Genomic DNA, 21,962 nt, shown 5'->3' with positions numbered 1-21,962 from the left:
TGATTTTTCTGGGCTGACTTTGAGGTCCTGAGCTCATGTGATTCTGCTGCCCCAGCCTCTTGTGACTACAGGGGAGCACTGTATTTACCACTCTTGTCAGAATGAAACAACTTCAGGAATGTGTACAGTCTGAGGGGAAGGAGTCAAAGGGCTTTGAATCTAGGAGAGACCTTAAATACATTAGTGGCCTTGAAGAGATGGAGGAAGCACAGATGGACAAAATTACATGTATCTTCTGACTCAAAATTCCTACTTCTTGGTATTTATTCTGAGGGGGAAAAATCAGTAATGTCCTAGAATAAGTACCAAGAAGGCTAGTGGTTGGACCAAGATTATTTTTTACTCCCTGTCACATGGACGTCCCAAGCCACTGCCTGCCTCCTGTGATGCTTTATTACAGTGGAGGGACACCTCATCCCCTGTGCTGGTGCTCCTCTAGAAAGAATTGAATGAATTGAATGATGAAGAGGCTTATCAACAGTATAAATTATGGGTGACTTTTACATTTGACTCAAGTTGTTGTCTAGTAGTTTTGTTTAATGTAATTTATTAACATAATGTCACCTTTCAAAAGTATATAGTTCTGCGACTTTTGTAAATTTATATAACAGCATAATTATTTTTTAGTTTAAAACATTCTTAAAAATTTGAAAATTAAAAAAAGAAAAAAGAAAAAAATTTAAAAATTGTAAAAAATTTTTTTTAGATAAAATTGGTTGTTAACATGAAGAGTGGGGCCGGGCGTGGTGGCACACGCCTTTAATCCCAGCACTCGGGAGGCAGAGGCAGGTGGATTTCTGAGTTCGAGGCCAGCCTGGTCTACAAAGTGAGTTCCAGGACAGCCAGGGCTATACAGAGAAACCCTGTCTTGAAAAAACCAAAAAAAAAAAAAAAAAAAAAAAAAAAAAAAAACATGAAGAGTGGGTTTCATCCTCTAAGACTGTAGAGGAACAGGCAAAATTGACAGGATGATAATAGCTTCCTAATTTAAAGTGTGTGTTCTGTGGGAACCATGTGGGCTCTAGGGATGAATCTAGGGATGAAACATAGGTGGTCATGCTCCAAGGCAAGTGGACTTACCCACCAAGCCATGTTACCAGTTTAACATTTCATAATATTACCTTATGATGTCTAGAAAAGCTGGAAAGGTGATTCATGAAGTAGTAGGATGAATTTGAGTATAGCCATCATCAGTGACTATGCAAGTCTGCTTTATGTCCCACTACTGATGCGCAAACCTGCAGATATGCAAGTCCTGTATGTAAAATAGTATAGTATTTGTTTGTTTAGAGACAGGCCCACACTGGCCTCTTAACATTCCTCTGCCTAACCCAGAAATGCTGTGTGTCCAACTTTCCTGTATCTAGATGTATTTAAATCTCTAGTACTTAGCACAATGTAAATCTGTTGTGCTGCTTATGGAGAAATAATACAGAGAAAACCCTTATCCTCTCCCCTCCCCAAGTGTTTACTGTTAGTCATTGTTGAGTCTGTTTGTGGGCCAATAGATAAGGTGTGCTTGGCAATTTGAGGCGTGCTTCCAGAATAGTGCTACTGACTATAGTTACAGGACATAGGAATTGATGGAGAAATACAGGTTATAATATTAAAACATGAGATTTTTTTCTGCCTCTTAAGGCTTCTCTCTCTCTCTCTCTTTCTTTTTTAAAGATTTATTTATTTATTATATGTAAGTACACTGTAGCTGTCTTCAGACACTCCAGAAGAGGGAGTCAGATCTTGTTACAGATGGTTGTGAGCCACCATATGGTTGCTGGGATTTGAACCCAGGACCTTCGGAAGAGCAGTTGGTGTTCTTACCCGCTGAGTCATCTCACCAGCCCCCATCTCTCTCTCTTTTAAATTTAAACTCAATATATTTTTATTTAAGGGATTATACATGTGGTTCATTGTCCATTGAGGTCACTCAGTTCAAGAGTGCCTTTGTCCACCAGTTCTTCTCTTTCCTTTACTGTTTTCTTGGAGACAGAGACTCATGGATCCTGGCTCCTCACACTTACAGTGTAGCTGAGAAGGATTCTGAAGTATTGTTTCTCTACTCACAAGTGCTAGGATATAGACATGCTCTACCATGCCTAATTTATGTGCTGCTTAGAGCCAAGGTCTTCATGCATGCTCTGCAAGTTGAGCCACATATCCCACCTTCTTTATTGTCCTTAATAAGAAGAATTGAAGTTGATTTGTATTGAACCTTGAAATCTTGTTAGCTGCCATTAATAATATTTTTGAATATACTCTCTCAATGTATGTATGTATGTATGTATGTATGTATGTATATATGTGTGTTTTATGTGATATAGGTGACACTAGGGCTACTAAAAAAGATTAAGCCACAGAGGAAAAGTTATGTAGATTTGACTAAATATAAAACGCTATTTGGGGAGGCTACAGAGATGGCTCAGCTCTTTCGGATAACTGGATGATTCCTAGAACCCGCATAGCAGCCAAAGTCTGTCTGTAACTCCAGTTCCAAGAGATCCAGCAGTCTTTTGGCCTCTGAGGGCACTGCACACACATGGTGCATAGATAAAAATACAGGAAAGTACCCCATACACTTACAGCTGATGCAGCAAAATCTCAAAAAAAAATTTTTAATTGCTCTTTTTCAGCAAAAATGGGAATTGTTTAAGACAGACATTAATATGGAAAAACACTGGCAGCAGTTTCTGCCTATAATATAAGGGGAAAACATAATTTCATACCAAATGTATGGTGATTATAAGTAGCCTGTCAAAGAAGGCATAAGGTAAGCGTGGTGATATAGGCTGTGGTCTTAGGCACTCAAGGCTGAGGCAAGAAGCTTGCTTGATCCTAAAACTCAAGGCCAGCCTGGTTAGCTTAGGAAATCTCCATCTCAAAAACCAGTCATAAGATAAAATATGGTCATAAAATAAAATTTTAAAAGGGAAAAGAGCTGGTTGGTGGAGGTACATACCTTTAATCCTAGCACTTGAGAGGCAGAGTTCAAGGCCAGCCTGGTCTATAGAGCTATACACTCTAGGACAGTCAGAGCTGCTCAGAGAAACCCTACCTTGAAAAATCAAAAAAGAAAAAGAAAAAGGAAGAAAGAAAGAAAAAAAGAAAGAAAGAAGGAAAGAAAGAAAGAAGGAAAGAAAGAAAAAAATGAGAAAGAAATAAAAGGTGTACTAATCATATGAAAAGAGATTCTGTGTCAGTGGTAACCAGAGAGATGCACTTCAAAACAGTGTCAGATAGTGTCAAAACTGAAGAAGATAATAGTACAGATGGAAGTGTGAGCAGTTCAGTTTGTGTGTGTTTGTGTGTGTGTGTGTAAGTTTGTATGCACGTGAGCATGCGTGCGTCCCACCGCGTGTTGTTAAATTGACTATAGTTTATTGTTCTATAAGGTTACACAGGTGCAAGAGTACGAGCTTGTTATTTACAAGATAGAAATGAGTGCTTTTGATCTGTTTTAAACATCTGTAGCCCAATCTGGTTGCGAACTTGGCATTTTCTTTCCTCCACTTGCTGAATGCTGTAGTTGCAGCTTTGAGTCACTATATCTCCCTGAATTTGACTTTGTAGAAATAGTGTTATTATCTCCTGAATGTTTAGTCTAATTCTGTTGGAATTACCATGTCCTCTCCTAAGAGAAAAAACAAAGACTAACGTCAAGTGAAATGTTTGGAAACTACTGCTTCAGGTGATCCCTTAATATGTGGTTCACAATCAGAACCTCCAACGGAAGATAGATAGAAATTAGCCTACTACTTTCATTTTTAAATTGTACCATTTATTCTGTGGTTATTGAGAAGAGTCTCTGTCCTTCCCATAGTTTTGCTCTGTGATAATAATTTGAAAGAAATGTCTGTTTTCCTCATTAATTTGTTTGTGTTTTTAGAATACATTAAGATGGCAGACCACTATGTTCCAGTGCCTGGAGGGCCCAACAACAACAATTATGCAAATGTGGAGTTGATTCTTGATATTGCTAAAAGGATACCTGTACAAGTAAGAGTCTGAGAAAGAAGTGCACGCTTTTCACACTTAGTCAGAAGGGTAGGCTTGTATCCAGGGAAGTTAATGTAGAGTCTCTTTTTGGACTTCATTTTTATTTTATGTGCAATGGTGTTTTGCCTGCATATGTGTGTATGTGAGGATGTTGGATCCCCAGGAACTGGAGATGCTGTCAGCTGTCATGTGGGTGCTGGGAATTGGAGTCAGGTCCTCTGTAAGAGCACCTAGTGCTCTTAGCCACTTGAGCCATCTTTCCAGCCCTGGAAAATTTGTAAATGCCTTTATGTAAAATAATTAAAACGGACAAGGAAAGAAGACATGGAAAGAAGGCATAGTTAAAAGTAAACTTAATAGAAATAGAATGTTGAGGAAGATTTTTCAGAGAATTTTCTTTTTATTCTCTAGTAAGTACAAAGCCATCTCTAGTAAGTACAAAACTATTTCCTACAGAATTTCTGAGCTATAATATGGTGATTTTTAAAAAATTATTTCTTCCTTTCACAATGTGTTATGAAGTTTAGAACCCAATGAGGGGGGAAAAACCTCCTAATGGAGTGGTTCTCACCCTTCTCACCCTTGATCCTTTACTGCAGTTCTTCATGTTGTACTCACCCCCCCCATCATAAATTACTTTGTTGCTACTTCATAACTGCAATTTTGCTAGTGTTATACATTGTAATATAAATCTCTGTGTTTTCTAGTGGTCTTATGTGACCCCTGTGAAAGTTTTGCTCCACCTCCAAAGGGGTTGAGACCCACAGATTGAGAGAAGTAGCTAGACTCTTGTGACCTTTCCACCACTAGACAGGAAGGCAGAGTAGGATGACCAGACTGTGAAGACGGTCAGGGTTTCCTTAGAAATCTCTAGAGATCCTAGCTGAAAGGCTGTGAATTGCATTTCCTAAAGAGCAAGACTTGTGCTTCTTTCTGATTCTGCTTGGTCTTGCCCTCTTGAGGGCTTTTTCTGCAATCCACTACTTATTGCCGTTCTGCAGAAGGTTTGCCAGCAGTCAGGCATGGCAGTTGAATTAACTCCTGGGCTGCTGCAGAACTGTTGTACCACATAGAGGAGAGCCTGCCTGGATACAGTGAGGCAGTTTGTAGCGTCTTGGTATCACTTTTAAGAATGATCCACATTGTTATTCTGTTGTAGGCAGTGTGGGCTGGCTGGGGTCATGCCTCTGAGAACCCGAAGCTCCCAGAACTGCTCTTAAAAAATGGCATTGCTTTCATGGGTAAGTCATGGGGTACTGTTCCTTCGTCCTTGTGTCAGTTTGTCAGACTACTCTGTAGTCTTACTTTCCTTTGTTTTTAAAACAGTAAACAATTCTCAGAATAACCTTCTTCACTTTTTAAAAACTCCTTAATTAATATAGTTTTTTAAAAATTACTTTAATTCTTTTACAGTCTAGTTGTTACCCTCCTCCCAGTCTGCTGCCCTTCCACAGTTCCTCATTACCCCCCACCCCCCACCCCATTTCCAAGAGTATGTCCCCCTGCCCCTGCCAGGCCTCCCATTCCCTGGGGCCTCAAGTTTCTTGAGGGTTAGGTTTGTCTTCTCTCACTGAAGCCACACCAGGCAGTCCTCTGCTGTATATGTGTCAGGGTCCTCATATCAGCTGGTGTGTGCTGCCTGGTGGCTTAGTGTTTGAGAGATCTCAGGGGTCCAGGTTAGTTGACTGCTGGTCTTCCTATAGGGTAGCCCTCCTCCTCAGCTTCTTCCAGTCTTTCCCCAATACAATCACAGGGGTCCGCAACTTCAGTCCATTGGTTGGGTATAAGTATCTGCCTCTGTCTCAGTCAGCTGCTTATTGGGCCTTTAGTTTCTTAAGACAGGATTTCTCTGTATAACCCTGGCTGTCCAGGAACTTTAGACTAGGTAAACCTCAGATTCAGAGATCTGTCTGCCTCTGCCTCCCAAGGCATGTACCACCAATGCTTGCTATCCCTTCATTTCTTAAGTTGTTATTGGTGGGTTTTTGTTTTTGTTTTTAACTTTATCTTGATGATGGTTTCTGTTACTGAGTCCTTTGGTCTGAGATATGAAAAAGGCTGGTTTTTAAAACACTGACTATTTAAAAACTTTGCCATTAACATTAAGATAACATGTAGAAGGACTTGATTTTTGATAGTAAAAGTAACTAACTCCTAGGATACCCTAGCAGTGTGCCCTTATATATGAATCAGCCCCTTTGCATTATGTGTATTTATACAGTATATATTTGCATATATTAAATTATATATCCTACGCTTGGAGGCATTTCATTCAGCTTTTCTCCTTGTATCATGGCAAAAGGAATAATGGAGGTTACATGGCTCAAGTTGTTTCTGTGTCAGGGCCCCTCCGCAATGCCGATTATGCCTTGTATGGATTATTAAAGGGGAAAAAATCTCTTTGCTAGGTTTCCTAAGACCAAGTAAGGTATAATTCGTATGTAAACCCTAAAATTTTACCAGCTTTACTTTAGGATTTAGCTTTGGAGAAATGACTTTGTTACTTGGTTAATGTGGAGCACAATTCACAAAAATTGTATTTTTCAGAAATTTAAAGATATAATTTCTATATATTGGACTTGCCCTGTGTACAACGTTGGATTCTAGAAACAATGTAAAGATGAGTCAAAATGATCACCCTGTCATAAGTGGGACAAAAGAATTATAAAAATTATTATAAGGCCAGTATCTTTACCAAATATAAGGAGGCAGAGATGCTGTTGTTAAGGCTCTTTTCTTGTCTTGTATTGTTTTAGGCCCTCCAAGCCAGGCCATGTGGGCTTTGGGGGATAAGATTGCATCTTCTATTGTGGCTCAAACTGCAGGTATCCCAACTCTTCCATGGAGCGGCAGTGGTAAGACATTATTTCTTGTTTTTTTGTTTGTTTGTTAATTTTCATATGTCTGTGTGATGTCTATATGCATGAACACATAATATATATACATACATATACATATACATACACATGCATGTGCACACACATGGACGTGGGCATATGTAGAGTCCAAAATGTCAAAGACCTTCCTTAATTCCATTCTCTATTGAGGAATTCTTTCTTGCTTAAGCTAGTATTTTCTGATTCAGCTGTTCTAGCTAGACAGCCTACCCCTACCTTGCCTGTCTCTGCCTCCTGAGTGCTGTAATTATAGGCACTACTGTACTTTCCTGGCTTTTGGGTTCTGAAGATCTGAACTCTGAGCCTCACACTTTCATAGCAAGGATCTTATCCAGTCTCTCTAGCCTCCTTCTTTATACCTTAAGGTACGAGAAGCTAAGTAGAATATGTGGCCTGGGATTAAGTTGTTTTAGACTGAATTGAGACACTTGGTAAGAAATAGAATGTCAGCCGGGTGCTGGTGGTGGGTGGGGCATGCCTTTGAGCCCAGCATTCAAGAGACAGGAGCAGGCAGAACCTGAGTTTAAGGCCAGCCTGGTCTACATAGTGAGTTCCAGGAGAGCCAGGGTTATATAGAAAGATCCTGCCTCAAAGATAGATGGATGGATGGATGGATGGATGGATAGATAGATAGATAAATAGATAGATAGATAGATAGATAGATAGATAGATAGATAGATATTTTTAGAAATAAGAAATAAAAGAACATAGTCATCAAAGGTTGGAAACATGGCTCAGTGGTTAATACAGTTTGTTGTTCTTCCAGAGGCTCTGAGTTCAGTTCCCTGTACCCACATTAGGCAGTTCACAGGCAACTTAGCAGGTGGAACTCTGTGAGTTCAAGGTCATCCTGGTCTACAGTGATTTCCAGGACAGCCAGGGCTACACAGAGAAACCCTGTCTCGAAAAACAAACAGAAAGAAAGGAAGAAGAAAATCTCTTAGCTTAATACTCTTATGATTTTTATCATATTTTAGGAATATAAATTGAGTATTAGGTACAAATACTAAACTGAGATCTGAAGTGATGCAGTAACTTGATTTGGAGACCCTCCAGGGAAACATATTTTGGTAGGGGTTGGGATAGGCTGGAAGCATCCTCAGAGGCAGGCTTGTTAGGTGAAGTAAGACTTCAACAGTGCCTGACAAGTAATGTGGATCACTAGCAAGAACCTTGATCCTACTTCCTGAGATGTGTGCCTGCCTGCCAGTGTTTTGTATGAGGATGCAAAACATGAGGTCAGTGGTCGCCTTCCTCCCAAACGGAAGGATAAAAAGAAAAACTGAGAAATGACTTATTTTTGCCAGTTTTTTGAAGTATCATGTGAATTTTTTTAAGCCAATAATAATAATAATAATAATAATAATAATAGCAATAATAATATAAACTTCACCTTTTTTTGCACTCACACACAAATAACAAAAACACTAAAACCTTTTAAAAATAGGAATGACCATTGTCTTGTGGCTGAAAAGATTTGAACCCTGTTCTTCTGGCTCTCCAGGGAGAGGCCTCCCATATCCTCTCTAGACCTGCTGGGGCAAATAGTTTAAAAGGTTGAATTCGTTCTTGTTTGAATGGAGAAACTGTAGTTCCCCTTGGAGCTGAATGCAGAGGCATTCAGGGAGCATAGCATCATGACTCTGCTGAGACCAATAAAATGGCCATTTCTATTTCCAAAGGCTCATAAAGATTGAATTATTTCTCAGACCTCTGGCCCCAGAGCAGGCCTGAAAACATTGAAGGCATTTTGCCAGTGTGTTGCTGTGTGAAGTCTGCCATGCTTTTCTCTCTCTTCCTTTCCCCGTTCCTTCTGCTCCCACCCCACCCCCAATCCTTGCATTTGTGTAACTAGGTCCCTGCTCACTCTCCTGGCTCTTTCTAGTGTAATTACCCCAAATTCGAGCCCATTCTATAGCTGAATACTATCATCTCCAAGAACTGATCAAGGTTTTACCGTATTTTTCTATTCCCTATCCTTCATTTACCTTTAATTTTGGCAAATACGATAGCTCTTTTTTTAAAAAAAAAAAGATTTATTGATTGATTTTATATATATTAGTGCTTTATCAGCATGTACACCTGCAGACCAGAAGAGGGCATCAGAACCTATTATAGATGGATATGAGCTACCATGTGATTCCTGGCAATTGAACTCAGGACCTCTGGAAGAGCAGATGGTGCTCTTAATTTCTGAGCCATCTCTCTAGCTTCCAATACAATAGGTTTTATCAGAAGGTATCACATAGCCAAGTGTGTGGTACATGTTTGTAATCTGTGCAATCAGAAAGCAGAGGCGGGAAGATTGCAGGTTGAAAACCAGTCTCTACTGCATACCAAGTATGAGTCCAGTGTAGGCTTTGAGAGTGAGCAGAAAATTAGCATGAGTTCAAATAGCTGGTCTCAAATCATTATTGTCTGTTGTAGGTCTTCGAGTGGATTGGCAAGAAAATGATTTTTCGAAACGTATCTTAAATGTTCCACAAGATCTGTATGAGAAAGGCTATGTGAAGGATGTGGATGATGGTCTGAAGGTAAGTTATTGACTCCAGGGTGGTCAGTTCTAGTTACAAATACAGGGATTTGAAGTCACCTTCATGATGTGCTAACAGGAGAGTTGTAAGGCCAGGATAAATATTTCTTAAGTATGGAGTGAGGAAGTGATTTAAAACTTAAATAATTTATTTTTGAAGAGGATTGGTGACCTGCACAGCAGTTCTTGGGTGGTTAATTGGGTTTAAGGAGGTACTGATTCTTCCTCTCCACCAGCTATTAGTATGTGAGAGATGGCCAACACCATCCCTTTCCCCTTGTGAATTCCCTTGAGAATGTCAGCTTTATTGTTATAGAGGTATTTGCAAAAAAAAAGGGGGGGGGGTATGTGTACAGCACCAGTGAAGTTTTTAGGATGATTGGAGAGTTCTAACAAGGCTCCTCCCTCCCATCTGGTAACTGTCAGTGCTGAGTAACCAGACTTCCCTCGTAGAGAGAGCTCTTACCATTCTGCTTATTACATGGCTAAGAGCTTACAAGGAGCATGTGTTCTGTGTTGTGGGCTGCTTGCAGAAGAGATTGTGCAAGCATACCCTGTTTGTCCTTCCAAATTGGCCAGTCAAATAACTTTTCCCCTTGAGGAGGGGTGAAGAAGAGAGGCTGATAGTTTTTTTTTTTTTTTTTTGGTTTTTCGAGACAGGGTTTCTCTGTGTAGCCCTGGCTGTCCTGGAACACACTCTGTAGACCAGGCTGGCCTCGAACTCAGAAATCCGCCTGCCTCTGCCTCCCGAGTGCTGGGATTAAAGGCGTGCGCCCCCACGCCCGGCTGAGGCTGATAGTTTTATAACTCTAATTATCATCCATCTCTGTAGACGTGTGCTAGTGCCACATTTCCCTGCTCATACATTTTTTAAAAGGTCTGCCTTACTAACTTTGGCAAGTTATCCTTTTTTTTTTCTTTAAAAAATTCTTTGTATAGGTTATTTTGTCTGCATGTATATCTGCACATCGGATATGTGCATTGCCCATGAAAGCAGGGGAGGGCATTGGACTCCCTGTAACTGGAGTTACAGATGGCTGTGAGCCATCACCTGGGTGCTGGGAATCAAATTCTCAGTCCTCTAGAAGAGTAGCCAGTGCTCCTAACTGCTGAGCTGTCTCTCTAAGCTCCGACCCCCCAGCCCCTAAGCCCTCTTTTGAAAGAAATGGATTATGTACACTGCACAGGGCAGTGAGCTGGGAAGAAGCTAGTGCTGTCTGTGTCTGGACCATTCTATCTCTCTGATCATCACCTGACGCCAATTCCTTTACCTTCCTATTAAACTCGTTAAGTGAGTACAGGCAAGAATTGAAGAGACTATAAGTGGACAATCTACTGATATAAGTTAAAATTTAGATTTCTCTCTCTTTCTCTCTCTCTCTCTCTCTCTTTCTTTCTTTTGTTAGCTGTGGTGATACATGCTTTTAATCTTAGTACTTGGAAGACTGGGGCAGAAGGATCACTGGGAACTCAAAGCCAGCCTAAGCTACATAGTTAAAGGCCAGTGTGGGCTAAAGAGCTGAAGGTCTTTCTCGAAAAAAGGCCTTTCTGATCATACTTAAAAGCTCTCCCTACAATACTGCAAAGTCTTAAAAGCCTGGAATATTTTCATAAAAGGATGATTTTAGTTATTTAAAATTTGTATTGACTCTCAATTTACTTTAATATGGCTTCATTTGTTTCCCATGTCATATACAAAAACTACCTTATTTCTTCTGATAACTACATTGCCTAGCCATCCTGACAGTCCCAATAACCTTTTAAAAAGACATCATATAAGCTGTCCATTCTGGCATAGCTTTAAACCACACATACAAAAAAGTTGGTAAGTCAGAACTTTCAAGTACTCTGGATTTTTTTTTTTCTGATTTCACTGTTTTATTAAAGATAAAATTGCAAAATCTCAAAATATTATCAATTTAGCTTAAGGGTGAGCTAGCTTAGCATATGAAGCTATGAAGAAGAGACAGCATCTAAACCAAGTAGAACCAAGGTCTGCCACAGCTAAGGGTCTCAGAGATGCATGGAGACAATTTTTGCTACAGGTGTATGTATGTAGGTGCCCTGGGAGGCCAGAGGAGGGGATTGAATCTTCTGGAGCTGGAGTTTCAGACACTTGTGAGCTTCAGGGTTTCTCTGTATAGCCCTGGCTGTTCTGGAACTCTCTATGTAGTCCAGGCTGGCCTCAGAGATCTGCCTGCTTCTGCCTTTCAAGTGCTAGGATCAAAGGTGTGTGCTACCCTGCCTGACTAGTAACTTTTTTTCCTTCTTTCTTTCCTCTTTTTTTCTTTCTTTTCTTTTCCTCCCTCCTTTCCTGTTTGTTCTTTTCCTTCCTTCCTTCCTTCCTTCCTTCCTTCCTTCCTTCCTTCCTTCCTTCCTTCCTTCCTTCCTTCCTTCCTTCCTTCCTGTTTTCTTTATTGCTCCTTCCCTTCCTGTTTGTTTTGTTCTCTTTTTGTATGTAGCCCTAGGTGTCCTAGAACTCTCTATGTAGATCAGGGTTGCCTTGAGCTCACAGAGATACACCTGCCTCTCTGCCTGTTGAGTGCTGGGATTAAAGGCATGTGCCATTATGCCTAGCTCTTTAATGACTATTCTTTTTTTTTTTTTTCCCCCCCAGACAGGGTTTCTCTGTGTAGCCCTGGCTGTCCTGGAACTCACTCTGTAGACCAGGCTGGCCTCAAACTCTGAAATCTGCCTGCCTCTGCCCTCCCAAATGCTGGGATTAAAGGCGTGTGCCACCACACCTGGCTTAATGACTGTATTCTTAAATGGAGAAAATATCAATTCTTTTCTTTACTAATGTAACTGTTTTTTTTTTTTTCCTTCTCTTTTTCCTGAAGGCAGCTGAGGAAGTTGGCTATCCAGTGATGATCAAGGCCTCAGAGGGAGGAGGAGGGAAAGGAATCAGAAAAGTTAACAATGCAGATGACTTCCCTAACCTCTTCAGACAGGTAGAGTACAAGTTGATTTTGCTTGTTTGAGCTGCCATGTATGTGTGTGTGTGTGTGTGTGTGTGTGTGTGTGTGTGTAAACATATCAGATGAGTGATTTAATTTATACTGTACCTTAGAATCTAAGCTTTGTCCATAGTCTTTACCTGATTATTCATAGGAATGGAGGGAATTAATGAAATATCTAATTTAATGTAATTCTATTTACTTATGTAATTCAAGCACTAGTTTTTCTTATGTAGAAGATAGCTCTTCTTTGCATGGTATATGCTGCTCAGAGTATCTAATGGTAAGAAGAGACATTGTTTTTACACGCCGTGTTTTGACATTATAGGGAAGGGTGTGGGATGGTGGGATGATCCTCATCAATTTGCCCATATGCTGGCCAAATGCCAAGCTCTTTGATAGGCTGCAAAGTTGGCTAGAGTCCCTTGAGTTTCTACCATGTCTTCTATCCTCTTGGCTCAGCAGCCAATATTCTGGTCTATGCTGTGTGGCCATCCCACCGTCGCACAGGAACCTAATGGTATGTGTGCCTCAGTATGGGTGCCTCAGAGAGCTTATCCTATGGTTTCTCTGCCTTAGCAGTGCTTGGGTGTGGCCATACTATAGGTGATGTAAAAGGGAGACAAAATTCTTTCTTGTTCTACCCTAAGAGTTACCTTCAAATGCTTGATTTTTTTCTTTCTTTCTTTCTTTTTTTTTGAGACAGGGTTTCCCTGTGTAGCCCTGGCTGTCCTGGAACTAACTTTGTAGACCAGGCTGGCCTCGAACTCAGAAATCCGCCTGTCTTTGCCTTCCAAGTGCTGGGATTAAAGGCATGTGCCACCAAGCCCGGCTGATTTTTTTTTTTTTACTTTCTGTTTTCTCTTCTTCTATCAATACTCAGGAAAATATGTGTCAGAAAAAAGAAAACTGGGCACAGTTCTTACCTTGTCATGTTGCTAGCCCTTCTTGTCATACTTTACTCCACCCCTGTGTGGATGCCCCACTTACCTTTTATTCACCCACTCCCTTTTCAGAGACCGTTCAGTGGCAAATTGCTTGCTTAGTTATTAGGAGGTAAAAGGAAAAGCTAAGATTTGATAAAGAAAATTAAAAAACTATTGTCTTACTACATTTTAATGTCAGAAGTTTAGTATTACCCATCCTTTTCACTATGTTCTTTTTGTAAAGTTTAATTGAAAGTAGTTTTTCATGGAGTTCCGAAAAAAAAGCTTGCTCTCCTAATGAAAATCATTTTAATCAATGATAACACAGATATTTCATAACTACGTTTTAGTTTGGAATTAAGTATATGAAGACTCTAGAACACTAATAATTTGTTTTATGTGAAAGTCCCTAATTTCTAATAATAGTCAGCTAAATCAATCTTTCCATTTAAAAAAGCAACTAAAATTGCTGAGTCATGGAGCTGATTTCATTGTTTAGGAGGTAGAATGTTTATTTTGCATGCAGGATGCCTTAGGTTCAAGCCCTGGTACCGAATAAACCGTTCATGGTGGTGCATATCTGTCTTCTCAGCAGTGATATATACACTCAGGCACTTGTGCGCGCATACACACACACACACACACACACACACACACACACACACACAAGGTGTAAGCAGGAGGATCAGTTGAGATTAAGCATGTTCAGGGTGGTATCATCAGAGAGTAAGAGGATCAGAAGTTAAGGTCATTTTTCACTTAGTTATATATTATAGTGAACAGAAAAGGAAAACTGAGTTTCATATATATATATATATATATGTGTATATATATATATATATATATATATATATATATATATGTATTTTTTTTCTTTTCCTCTTTAAAGTCTGTTTTAAGAGGTGGGAAGCTTTTCAAGATAGTAAAAAATTATAAAAGAGTGGGTGGTGGTGGCCCATGCCTTTAATCTCAGCACTCAGGAGGCAGAAGCAGCTAGGTCTCTGTGAATTCAAGGCCAAGCCTACAGAACGAGTTCCAGGATAGCCAAAACTATACAGAGGAACCCATCTCAAGAAACCAACAACTAACAAAACAAAACAAAAACCAAAAACAAAGCCGGGCGTGGTGGCGCATGCCGTTAATCCCAGCACTTGGGAGGCAGAGGCAGGTGGATTTCTGAGTTCGAGGCCAGCCTGGTCTACAAAGTGAGTTCCAGGACAGCCGGGGCTACACAGAGAAACCCTGTCTCGAAAAAAACCAAAAAAAAAAAAAAAAACCAAAAACAAGAATAAGAGGAGAAAGAAATTCAAAGGTGAGCCTGGGAATTGAAGACTTTTTCTTTTTCCCACAAAAATATCCTCCAGTTCAAGATAAAACAACCAGCTGGGCATGGTAGCTCACAAACCTAGCACTCAGGAGTCTGAAGCAGGAAGATATTAACTTCAAGGGCAGCCTTGTCTACATAGCAAAACCTGCTTCAAAAAACTAACCACACACAAACCAGCCTCTTCCTCAAGAAGAAGGAAGGGGGAAAACCCAAAAACAAAAAAACAAAAAACCCAAACCCTGCAAAGTGGCTAGAATTTTCATTTGTCTATAAGACTAAGAAGACAAAATTTAGACTTTAGTGATGGTTGAACATGTAGTTTTGGAGGCTCCAAGGACTCTTATATTTTATGTTGGGATCCTAAAGGACTGTACTGTAGGAGGAAGAATGAACCAGAGGTAGACCAACAACCCTCATAGGAACTAAAGCTCAGATTCAAAGCACTCAACTTGATTTAGTTATTATGTTTTTAATTGCCAATGCTTCTACCCATCTGCATGCATAGAGCAAGTGCCCATCCTCTCCAGAGGAAGGTTATATATAGAACTTCAAATTATTACTACTAATTTTTCATGTATATAATGTACACGATTCAGAACCAGGAACAAGAGTTAGCAGAAACAGTTCCAAAGAGGAATTAGATAATAGAGCTATCAGACAAGGACCTTCCAGTAACTATGCTTAGTACATTTAAGAAAATTAAAGGCAATACTGAGAATTTTGGCAGAGAATTAGAAATCATAAAAAAAGAAACATTCTAGAACTGAAAATACAGTTACTGAAGTTAAGGCATCAATATAAGAATTAAATAGCATGTTAGATAAAATAGAAGGATGAATCAATCTTTGGAAAATAGAAGAAAATTTAGACTCAAGCATAAAAAGAGACAGAGACCAAAAAAATTACAGAAAAGAATGATGTATTAGTTTCAAAGGTGACCGTGAAAGCATCTGTCTCTGTATGCCTTTTACTGTATGGCTTATGATCTGTCTCTTATAATCAAGAAGAGACATCCTCTTTTTCACCCTTTATGTTCCAATTGTCCTTTCAATTCTGAAGCTTACATTTCTAGTGGTTGTGTTGTTTATATATCTTGCCTAATTGGAATGAGCCCTCAACTGCTACTTGCAGAATGCATTCTACCCTTCTAGAGAAAGGGAAACCATGGAACAGAGAAGAATCCTTTTAGTCAAGGCCTCTGAATCCTGCTGGGTTACTGTTGGCACCATATTTGAATATGCCAGGGAGTTTTTATAGACAATCCAACCCTAGTTGAGTGCACAAGTGACAGATTTACCAGCTAAGTCTAGCTCAAATTACTGTCCAAAGTCACTAGACATAATGCAAGCAAATCATCCATACACATAAAATCCCTAAAAAATTTTTTTATAATTTCTGCTCTTTGAGTAAGGGAAACCAACAACATATATCTTGTTCGGATTTGAAGGCCGCTGTGAAACCAGCAACTACTGAGTATCTCCAATCCTTTCTACTTGAAAAAGAATCTCCCTCACTGTTCTTTCTCCCAATCTCATCTTTACATGTTGTGGTTTGGGGCAGATAACCTGTCTCTTTAGTTCTCAGGTCTTTGGATGAAGAGCATGTGACTGACGAGCTGACTGAAGGGGACTCTTGTTTTTGGACATGAGTCATGAGAGCAGTGAAGGTCAAGCCGGTGACCTGATTGGATGAGACTTTGGGGGTCTTGGGAGGGGGTGAGTCTAACTTGCATGTGGGAGGTGTGTCAATTATTGTGGCCACAGGTGGACTGTAGTACATTGTTTGCAGAGATGGCCACAATAACTCCTCCCATTCCTGTATGTACACCCCTTGCAATGTGACTTTACCTTTCTTCCCATGAAGGGGTGGCATATCTCTCCTCACTTTTTGAATCATTGCCATTTTTGTGGTTTGCTTAGACCACTGTTAGTTGGCCAAAGTGACATACGTATATTGGAACCTAGACTTCAAGAGGACATGCAGCTTTTGCCCTCACCCTCTAAGGACATTGTATTGAAGAAGCTTGATCTATACTGTGTACCATACTGAAAAGCCCATTGGAGGACGAGAGACCACATTCAACAGAAATGAGCCCCTTCCATTGAGGCTGTCTACACTTACCAGACAACAATCAGTACTAGTCACCAGACTTGCAAAGAGAGCACCTGAGCCACCAGGCCGTATACCCAGGATTGGAAGAAGCAGAACTGTGCAGTAGAGCATCAGGAACAAGTGGAAGGTTAACATTTTCAGCGGGCCACAGAGTTTTGAAGTAGCTTATGTAGAAAGCAAGCTGAAGTAGAAAAACTAGAGTATACGGAATGAGGTATGGTGGTGGTCTCTAGCATTGTGCACTTTAAGACTCACAGATGAGGAAGAGAATGAAACAATAGTTGAAGAAATAATGGTGCAGAAGGCTGCATCTGAAGAGACAATGTCCAAGTTGTTTTCAAACTAATAAAAGCTGCACAAATAAAATCCTGTTGAGCCTCAAGCATGATGAATACCAGAAACCACATCTAAACTATGAATAAATCTGCTGCCTGCCTCCCCCAACATATGACACACACACACAAACACACACACACACACACACACACACACACGAAAAGAAAAAGACAGAGATCCTTATATACAAGCTGAAAGCTGTTGGAGCAAAAAGATTACTTGCAAAAGGCTAAGAAGATTAACAGTTAACAGGCGTGGTGGCACACAGCTTCAATTCTGCACTGGGGACACAGAAGAAGGAGGATCTCAGTGAGTTCTAGGCCAGCCAGGGCTACACAGTGAGATTCTGAAGGGGGAAAGAGGAGGAGGAACGGAAGGAAGAGGAGAAAGAAGAGGAAGAAGGAGAAGGAGGAGGAAGAGGAAGGAGAAGGAAAAAGGAGAAAGAGGAAGAAAAGAAGGAAGGAGGAGGAGAAAGAAGGAAAAAAGATGATCAACAGTTGAAATCTTAGTGGACCTTCTAGAAACCAGAAAACATTGAGATATCTTTGAAATACTGACAAAAGTTAATTGGTAATTTAAGATTTTTGTGCCCACTAACAGTATTTCTCAGAACTCAAGATGGAAGACTTTTGACATCAGCAGCATCATATGTGATGTAATGTAAATTAGGAAAGCAGCTAGTTAGGAACAGGGTCTACATGTGATTGTCTTGAGTAGATGGCAGTTTTTGCCCTATTGTGGGATTTGTTTATGTGTGTGTTTTCAAGTATTTTGTTTGCCCTTTTAACATACTGGATGTTTTATGTTTTCATATTCATTAATTAATATGGGTGATATAACTAAGAATGCAGCACATTAAAGATAGACAAAGGCATAGACTATACTTCTTTCTGTATTCCCACTGTTAATGTAGTCTCTGACATTTTTAGGCATCTGCTTATTGAAATGAAGACATTTTAATAAAAAAAATCCTTACTACTTAAGAATCTTGTTTCCTTTTCTAACACAGGTTCAAGCTGAAGTCCCTGGATCACCTATATTTGTAATGAGACTAGCAAAGCAATCTCGTCATCTGGAGGTCCAGATTCTGGCAGATCAGTACGGCAATGCTATTTCTTTGTTTGGTCGCGACTGCTCTGTGCAGCGCAGGCATCAGAAGATCATTGAAGAAGCTCCTGCTGCGATTGCTACCCCAGCAGTATTTGAACACATGGAACAGGTGTGTCTATTAAAAGCTTTCATTGTTTTCCTACATAGATACATACTCAGCTCAAGTACTATTATGGAAATGGAAGAAGTAGATAATGGATAAGATTTTTTCTTTTCCTGTAGAAATATCATATGTTGTTGTTCTTCTAGGAAAATTGTCAAGAAACTTACCAAAGTCTAAATATATTTAATACTTAAAAAATTAAGAAAGAGCCATGAGGTGGTAGCACACGTCTTTAATTCCAGCACTTGGAAGACAGGGGCAGGTGGATCTGAGTTTGAGGTCAGTCTGGTCTACAGAGAAAGTTCCAGGACAGCCAGGGCTACACAGAGAAACAAAGCCTGTTTCAATAAAACTAACAGAAGGATGGATGGATGGAAAGAAAGAAAATTAACGTGTTATTTTGAATAAGATAAATAAGAGAAACATGTTAAGATAGTTCATGAAGACCAGGTAGCTTGTAGTTTGTTGGATTGACTAACATCAAATATTCTTCAAGGTATGGTGACTCGCTTAGGATTCCAGTCCTTGGGAGGCTGAGGTTGGAAGATTGAGAGTTCTAGGCTAGCCTGTGCTATATATATATATATATATATATATATATATATATACACACACACACACATACATACATACACATATATATGTATATGTATACATACATATATATGTATACATCTACATATATATGTATGTATATATGTATGTATATGTATACATATATGTACATACATACATATATGTATATGCATACATACATACATATATGTATATGTATACATACATACATGTGTACATACATATATATGTGTATGTATATATATATATATATATATATATATATATATATATATATATATATATAGTGAGGCCTTGTCTAAAAAGAAGTTATCTTTAGCTGATTGTTTGTTTGTTTTTGGTTTTTCGAGACAGGGTTTCTCTGTGTAGCCCTAGATGTCCTGGAACTCACTTTGTAGACCAGGCTGGCCTTGAACTCAGAAATCCGCCTGCCTCTGCTTCTCGAGTGCTGGGATTAAAGGCGTGCGCCACCACACCGGCTATCTTTAGCTGATTTATTCAAATTCATTATCTGCTTACAATTCCCTCTAGGTATCTGTGTGCTTAAATGTTTCATACTTTGGAATAAAGAATTTCTTTTGTCATGAAGTGTGCCTTGGCAATAGTTGTACTTAGGGAAGTGAATATACTTTTGTTTTTTTCTGGAAGAATGGCTGTCTTAGTTAGGGTTTTATTGCTGTGAACAGACACCATGACCAAGGCAAGTTTTATACAGGACAACATTTAATTGGGGCTGATTTACAGGTTAAGAGGTTCAGTCCATTATCACCAAGGTGGGAACATGGCAGCATCCAGGCAGGCATGGTGCAGGAGGAGCTGAGAGTTCCTCATCTTCATCTGAAGGTTGCTAGCAGAATAGTGGCTTCCAGGCAGCTAGGATGAGGGTCTTAAGCCCATGCCCACAGTAACACAACTACTCCAACAAGGCCACACCTCCCAATACTGCCACTCCCTGGGCCAAGCATATTCAAACCATCACAATGGTTTACTCTCCATATCATTAATGATTCAATTTCCATCATTTTTAATTTTAAACAAATAAAACTATATTCTGTCTTAGAAATATTTTCTATTTCTTATTTTCACTCCTCACCTACTATAATAGGAATTCCTCAAATACAGTAGTTTAAGTGAGGTGTAACTTTCTAATGATCTCTTTCATTCTAGTTCAGATATAGGCTTGTACCAGAGACCTCTTCCCCCTCCTAAGTAGGGTTTAGCAAACTATAGCTCATAGGCCAAATCCTGCTGGTTTATTTTGTAAATAAAATTTTAGTGGACCACAACTATGCTGTTTAACTTAAATTTTATATTTGACTGTGTTATTGCAATAGTGAAATATCTGAATAGCAATGACAGAGACTGTAGTCCACAAAGTTGAAAATAACTACTTTGGTCAGTCACCAAAAAGGTTTGCTAACCTTTGATATTGTGTGGCATCAGAATTCTGATTACGAAGCATCCTGCAAGATTATGTTCCGTGTTAGCCAGGGTGGATGGGTATTTAGAAGTCAGGCAAATAATTACATGGTACATAAGTCACACAGACACTTCTCACATTCCTCTACACACAATTTCATCATAACTCAGAACAGCAATTGTTAGGAGTTAGAGTCACTAGTTGGATGGCCATGTGCCAGCTGAGATTTGAGAAATTCTTCCCTCAAAAGATGAAGGAAAGTGTTGGAGGGCCTGGAGTAACCTGTGCCTCAGTCTGTTCTTGCTATCTATTTCTTGTTTGTTAGTTCAGGCTGAGAATACATGTGGCTTTTCTCTAAGAAAAGCAGACTGAAGTCACCACAGTCACCTAGTGCTGCAAGATACACATCTCAGATCAAGGGTCTCTAGGTCCTTTTTTGGTGGTGGTGGGGTTGAGACAGGGTTTCTCTGTGTAGCCCTGGCTGTCCTGGAGCTCACTCTGTAGACCAGGCTGGCCTCGAACTCAGAAATCCACCTGCCTCTGCCTCCCTAGTGCTGGGATTAAAGGCATGCACCACCACTGCCTGGCTAAGGGTCTCTAGGTTCATGAAAATCTGTACATGAGGTACGTTCCTTTTTGTTCATGGGCCAGTGATTTGAAAGAAAGTCTTTCTTTGTCTCTTCTTAGATGTATACCTTTTCTGCAATGATAGAATGAAATCAGAATTCCTGTTTGGAATCATTGTCCCACAGACACTAACAGCTCTCTGTGTAGGAGTTGTGCTCTCCCTAGTCCATAGGCGAGTACTTTCTCAGTTAGACCTGGCTGCTCATAGGAAGTCAGCTCCTTTGCCACTGCCCTATAAGACACCTGAGTTGATACTGGGCCAAGTTCTTCCCGATTTTGTTTCTGTAACATGGGTTTTCAGGCTGCCTCCTTTGGGGGAAGTTTTATAGCCTGATTCCCACTGATGAGGGATTAGAAATACAACTGTTACTTCAGACTTTAGTCACATATTTTTAAGGCCAGGCTTGTGGCCTTGTGTTCAGAAATGTAATTCTCTCAATTGTTTAGTAACCTTCTGGACTGTTTACTTATACTCAGCTTCAAGTTGGAATAATCAGATGTAGTAATTTCTTTTAGATGAATAGTTTTTTATGTATCTTAGGCTGCACTCAAACTCTGTATGTAGCTGAGGATAGTTTTGAACCCTGATCCTCCTCCCTCACCTTCACCTCTTTCAAGGTATGTGTCACCCCACCTGGTTTGTGTGGCAGTAGGGATTGAACCCAGAGCCTTGGGCATGGTAGGCAAGCACTCTGTCCACTAATCTACAGCCATAGTCCATAACATTTTTTTATAGTTAGTTAATATGGAGCAAGCACTTCATTCTGTAGGAAATAATCTATTAAATGTGTCCTTTTGTAACAAGGAGCTCACCCCCCAGCTTTCCTATCTGCCGTATGTTTCCTTGTTCACCTTTACCTTATTGTTAAACTAGCATATAACAGATTTTAATTTTCAGAATAGCATCATTCCATCTGCAGTTCCAAATGACCATTCTGGTTAGGATACATATTAAATTGCTATATATAATAAGAAGATCCAAGAAATTCAGTGACCCTATTTTGATTTGCCATTCTTAACTACATGTTCTCATCTGCATGGTTGA

At 39.8% G+C, this 21,962-nt stretch overlaps 1 protein-coding gene across 8 annotated transcripts in view; it reads left to right on the top strand.

Annotated features, from left to right (window-relative positions):
* Positions 1-21,962, top strand: part of Acaca (acetyl-CoA carboxylase alpha) — a 275,396-nt gene that overhangs the window by 97,310 nt on the left and 156,124 nt on the right. For all 8 annotated transcript variants that reach the window (XM_029483172.2, XM_029483174.2, XM_021178351.3 and 5 more), the window contains 6 exons: positions 3,884-3,993; positions 5,153-5,234; positions 6,750-6,848; positions 9,318-9,424; positions 12,264-12,374; positions 18,091-18,300. In XM_029483172.2, the coding sequence (XP_029339032.1) occupies positions 3,884-3,993; positions 5,153-5,234; positions 6,750-6,848; positions 9,318-9,424; positions 12,264-12,374; positions 18,091-18,300 (719 nt within the window). The remainder of the gene's footprint in view (positions 1-3,883; positions 3,994-5,152; positions 5,235-6,749; positions 6,849-9,317; positions 9,425-12,263; positions 12,375-18,090; positions 18,301-21,962) is intronic.

This window comes from Mus caroli, unplaced genomic scaffold (assembly GCF_978045245.1).
Source record: "Mus caroli unplaced genomic scaffold, Mus_caroli_1 scaffold_13, whole genome shotgun sequence".
Classification (NCBI taxonomy): Eukaryota; Metazoa; Chordata; class Mammalia; order Rodentia; family Muridae; genus Mus; species Mus caroli.
Note: the sequence above shows the minus strand (reverse complement) of the source record. Positions and strands in the feature narration are given on the sequence as shown.